Raw genomic sequence first — 5,917 nt, 5'->3', positions numbered from 1 at the left:
ACCGTATCCAACGATTGGTATGCTACCTGTTCCTGATTTGAACTTGAGGTATTCCATGTTGTTAAGTTATGTGTATGCTTGTATATAGTAAGTTGTACAGACACGTTCTCTTGATTACTTGGTTACTAAAAAAAATATTTGATGGTAAAAAATGGTTATTAAAAAATGTTCTTAGTGTTACTTGATATATCAGTATATCTTTATGATGAGAGTACATCATATACTAATAACTCAAAGTAAAAATTAACTTTTAGTTTTGGTTTATCACGTGTACATTTATTATTTATATATTCGGAATAAAATTTTATATTTTGTCGATTATGCTAGACAACCGGAATACACTATCGTCACATTACGGATGATAGCATATTTATTCAATCAGCATATTTAATGTTAGTCATTTGACCGCTTATCGGCTTAATGTCCACTAGGCAGTCACAATTGAAAGACGAAGTGTGATGATGACAAACTTTATCCATTATTTTAAGGTAACGCCAAAAAAGTATTAATCAAAACAAAGTCACATAAAGATACATATTTAAAATCAATCTCGTATGAGTTTCTTTCAATTAAAATTGTNCATATTTAAAATCAATCTCGTATGAGTTTCTTTCAATTAAAATTGTTTGTTTAATTATAGCTATGCGCTAGCCGTTTTCGCAGAACAATAATCTATAGTTGTATAACTGTCATTTTGGCACTGGTCTTGATGGGTAAGCGCGAGTACCTGGTGAAGTTTGTTAGTGCAGACATGGTTAATACTAGACCTAAGGACGTTTGGGAATATGTGTCAGACTTTTCCAACATGATGAGACTAAACCCGACAATGTAAGTATTTACGCCGGACAAGTACATTATTATGTAATGTAACAAAAGTGCTTTACACATTGCTTTGTTCCGGTTCCAATTTACGGAATTGCTCCTGTCATATAAACGAGTAAGGCACCGTTCAAATTCTGTTAATAATGATTGCTTAAATAATTCAAATGTTTAATTTTAAACATTTTTTATACAAATCTTTTGCATTACATTATTCGTCAATCGATCATTTATTTTTCGAAGAATATGTATTCTTTTTGTATACATACAATAAGAACTTAATAATATAATAATATGATAAAAATATAAAGGATCTTAAATGTCCCCTTCACGAGTATGTTGAAATTTTTGGAACAAATGCATTTTACCACCCCATCGAATTTTTTCAAAATGTGTGTGTTTTAATGCTTTTTTCAGAAGTGTTTGAAAAAATTGGCGGAAACTTTTGGTTCAAAAGTTATAGCATTTTAAAGTTGAAACATTATAAAATTAAAAATAGCTCTAAAATTGTTTTTTTTTTTGTTAATTTTTGGGTTTTTTCTTACAAAAATATTGTGAAACTTTAATGACGTACCTATTACGTAATTTCCTGGTTTAAAAAACCCTAAAACCAAAAATAACTTTAAAAATATGGATTTTCCAAATTTTTTTTTTTTTTTCAAAATTACGCAATACAAAAAAAATTTGTTTTCATAAAGCTATGACGTAATATTTTTTTTCAAAATGATATCAAAATTAACCGATTAAAAAAATGGATTTTTCTATATAATTTTTTTTAGGTAATTAGAAACCCAATTAATTTTAGTTAAGCAAAAATAAAAAAAACCCAGCACAGTGGTGACGTAGCATAGTTGGATCAAGTGTAATGATATCTGACAGTGATTAAAATCACTATCAAAAAAAACTCTTCGATCTAAATCTTTAGTTTAATTTTAATTTTAAATTTAAGTTAAATTTAAGTTTAATTTTAAAAAATTGGTGAATTATTTCAAAAGCTACAGTATCTGCTAGTTCCTTATTAATATCCTAATTAAGATAAAGTATATCCAATGAAAAAAGGATTATTAAAAATTATTATTTCTCATAAAAAAATTGTGTTGATCCATACACTTTTCAATAATTTATAGCATTATAAGTTAAAAATATAAAAAATAAAATCGAGAATATTCACACAAAAATAGTATTTGGTAGACATTTTCACCATGAAGACAAAATAAAGTCCGAAATTTCTTTTTCCATAATAAAATACATTAAATTAGCTTTAAGTTAAGATATATATAAAAGTGTCAGACTTTCCGGAACATTTTCAAAAGTTAAGTTGAAAAAGTTAATTTTTTGTTAAAAAGTTGTTATTTTGAATCCTCCCTTGTGGGTAGGTAAAGGGTCAAATTTATAAGAAAAATATACCAAATGATAGGTTAAGACATTATGCATCTATAAAAATATATATATATTGATTTGGTTAATTCTAAAAAAGTTATGGCAATTTTAAGTAAAAAAAATTGAAAAAATGTCGAGAATTATCGATTTTTAAATTTGTAATTTTTTTGGAGGTTTCCCCATTTACGGAAATCAGTTCAGTAAGAGCTGAAAAAAGGTGGTAACAGACACAAAAAAAAAACACATACTAGTAAAACCTTTTCTGTTTCGCATCGAAGCTAAAAATAAGACCGCGATGTGATGTTTTACTAATTTATTACATAGAAATGGAAATCAATAAATTAAAATTTCTTATTCAGTATCATATTATAATTAATTAACTTAAGAAGTCTAATTAGTTTAAATATTACAGCTTTTTAAAGTTGTTGAGGTATCAAAATATAAAAATCCAAAAAAATATGGTTGCTGTTATTCATTACTAATATCTTAAAGTTATAACGTTGAGTCACACAAACCCATTTAATTATAAGTTGTGGTCACCTACGCCTGCCAGCTCCGGTGACTTATTTATTTATATTGTAATTGTTTCTTTGAGGTTTCTCGATTGCACGAAAAATTAGTTTATAGGAATGCCAGTTAATATTATTGCCAGCCTTCCAAACTGATTTTTAATTTATTAAAGATTTTATTTTGTTTACAAAACAAACATTGTTAATTTAATAATAAAATTATTATTAGTTAAATTGAGACTGGTCTTGATAGTAATGTAAAGGTGTTTCAGACTATATTTCAACATTTTACTTTATATAATAACATAAACTGCTTAATTTTATGTATTTATATAGTTTTAATAAAAATAAACGATCTAAATTTAAATAAACTTGTATTTTTGGGACAATAAAATATTGGATGTCAGTTACATAATATTGAAGATTTTTTTTAAATCAAAAGAGTAATATTTCATGGAAAACCTTATATTTGTCTTAATTTAAAATTCAAATATCGAAACTGTTTTTGTTATTATTATGCAAATGTGTTTATAACATAAGAAATAATAGTTTTGTTTTCAAGCATCGATTTACGCCAAACAAGTTATATAGAACACTAACTATTTTAATGACTCGTTTTTGATAAATTTACTATGGAAAAATGTAATAATAACTAAGAAAAAAGTAACAAGGTTAAACAAATTGAACTTCTCACTCATAAATTTATGTACTAAGATAAATAAAGTATTATCTAAAACATATTTTTATCTTTTGTTTATAATATACGTGACTTCAATTCTTTAAAAGGTATTTAATATTTCATTTGTTAATATGCATCTCCTGACATTTATTTAACAGGTTATACATTTCTCTGTTAACCTATTATATTGTGAATATTTAGAGGTGGTAAGTTTTAACAAATTTTAATTGTAAAATTATTTTAAAAGAAAGTAGTTTTAAATTGTATTATGTTTTTTTATGAGTTTTACTAGCCATCAGAGTTTCAGTAATGATAAAAAAAAAAAAAGGGAAATTGTAACAAATAATTTAACTCTACTTTTCCTAATTACATATTACATATTTAAATAAAAATAAATATCTGTCTACGTATAAAAATAAAATAGTTAATTTTAGACCAATTATATATTAAGAATACCAGTCGAGTGGATGAAAAAATCAATTGTATTGTTATANCAATTATATATTAAGAATACCAGTCGAGTGGATTAAAAAATCAATTGTATTGTTATATCAGTAAAATTCGTTTTATAGACACTAAAACAATTAATAGGGGATATATTATAGAATCATTAATAATTTAATAAAATATAGTGATTATATTCTATAGCTGAGCATTCTAATAGTCAATGGGAAGATTTCCAAATACTAAATCATTATGTTAAGGAAGAAAATAGAATGATTAAAAGATATAATGTAGGCGTGAAAAGGTAATCGATTATTAGTCTAAGACGAGAAAAGGAGATTATATAGAAATAGAAAAGTGTGAGATCGAAAAATCAAGGATGTGTTATGTATCATTGGCATATAGATTTATGTCAATTTGCAGCACATAAAATGTGGAACACGACCTACTTATCTTACCACATTTTCATAATTGTTTGATGAAGAGAAAAAAGAATTTCAGATGACGGAATTTTGATAGATGGAGGATGGCGAATAGAAGTAAGAGTTTAGCTAAATAATAATCTTTATTTCTTACAATAACGATAGGTCTATGACATGAAAAACATTCCATATTGATATTAGTTATATAAAGAATGTGTATTTGTGATTTTAGTTTAAATAATGAGAAAAGATCTACACTTCTTTAAAAAAATTAAAAGAGGTAGCGAAAATAAATGATTATAAGTCTCGTACAATTAAAATATTAGATACATNTATCAGTAAAATTCGTTTTATAGACACTAAAACAATTAATAGGGGATATATTATAGAATCATTAATAATTTAATAAAATATAGCGATTATATTCTATAGCTGAGCATTCTAATAGTCAATGAGAAGATTTCCAAATACTAAATCATTATGTTTAGGGAAGAAAATCGTGTGATATAATGTAGGCATGAAAAGGTAATCGATTATTAGTCTAAGACGAGAAAAGGAGATTATATAGAAATAGAAAAGTGTGAGATCGAAAAATCAAGGATGTGTTATGTATGATTGGCATATAGATTTATGTCAATTTGCAGCACATAAGATGTGGAACACGACCTACTTATCTTACCACATTTTCATAATTGTTTGATGAAGAGAAAAAAGAATTTCAGAAGAGGGAATTTTTATAGATGGAGGATGGCGAATAGAAGTAAGAGTTTAGCTAAATAATAATCTTTATATCTTACAATAACGATAGGACTATGACATAAAAAACATTCCATATTGATATTAGTTATATAAAGAATGTGTATTTGTGATTTTAGTTTAAATAATGAGAGAAGATCTACACTTCTTTAAAAAAATTAAAAGAGGTAGCGAAAATAAATGATTGTAAGTCTCGTACAATTAAAATATTAGATACATCATAGAACCTTGTAAAATTAAGTGCACACAAACATGTGAATTCTTTTTTTTTTAGGTGTGTTAATAGTTTTATTTGACTCTAATGTTTGTTTGATTGTACAATAGATGGCGATAGTTGGTTTAAATTGTATAGTCTGAAAAAGCTTGGTAGAATTAATAAATATTAAGTGCCAACAATACATGTATTTGCCAAATAATTTTAAATTTTAATTACGGAAAACACTTGTGTTGCTTAATAATGCATCTATCAAGCTTAATACAATTTATATTTTTAATACATACCGTGTAGTAGAAAAAAATCGTCTTTGTATACTATAAGTTTTTCTAGGTTTTCAGGATGCTTAAAACACAAATTTAAACTGTACACATTTTAATACAAGAGTTGATTTTATACTCATAACTATCAATAGAACTATGACTTCCACAAAAAATGTTCAGTAAAACTTCTTTTATCATTATTAATAAAAATCTCATCATGTCAAATTTTCAGATACGTACTGTTACATAAACGATGAAATTATATAACGATTCAGTTAAATGTGTTTATGTCCTAGAATTATCATGTTTTACACCAGTTATTATTTCCTCTATGCATGATAATGAATTTTAATTAAACATAAGATTATAATTTTTAGTTATATTCAACGTGATTGTATTTTAATTATTAACATTTTAGTAGACTATTATTA

The 5,917-nt window shown here is 25.3% G+C and overlaps 1 protein-coding gene across 2 annotated transcripts in view; it reads right to left on the bottom strand.

The window, feature by feature from the left end:
* The window catches only part of LOC126908633 (aldo-keto reductase family 1 member A1-like), an 83,758-nt gene extending 77,998 nt beyond the window's left edge, over window positions 1-5,760 (bottom strand). Inside the window, exons 1-2 of one of the 2 annotated variants that reach the window (XM_050690882.1) lie at window positions 5,511-5,760; window positions 27-125 (exon numbers count right to left, since the gene is read on the bottom strand). In XM_050690882.1, coding sequence (XP_050546839.1) covers window positions 27-57 — 31 coding nt within the window. In that variant the 5' untranslated portion in view covers window positions 58-125; window positions 5,511-5,760. Of the gene's footprint in view, window positions 1-26; window positions 126-181; window positions 444-5,510 lie in introns of those variants that run through there. The other variant, XM_050690881.1, reaches the window with a different exon arrangement.
* Between the last annotated feature and the right edge of the window lie 157 nt (window positions 5,761-5,917).

Source organism: Daktulosphaira vitifoliae, unplaced genomic scaffold (genome assembly GCF_025091365.1).
Source record: "Daktulosphaira vitifoliae isolate Bord-2020 unplaced genomic scaffold, ASM2509136v1 Scaffold_5, whole genome shotgun sequence".
NCBI classification, from domain to species: Eukaryota; Metazoa; Arthropoda; class Insecta; order Hemiptera; family Phylloxeridae; genus Daktulosphaira; species Daktulosphaira vitifoliae.
The sequence above is the reverse complement of the archived record's forward strand: the minus strand, read 5'-3'. Positions and strand labels throughout refer to the sequence as shown.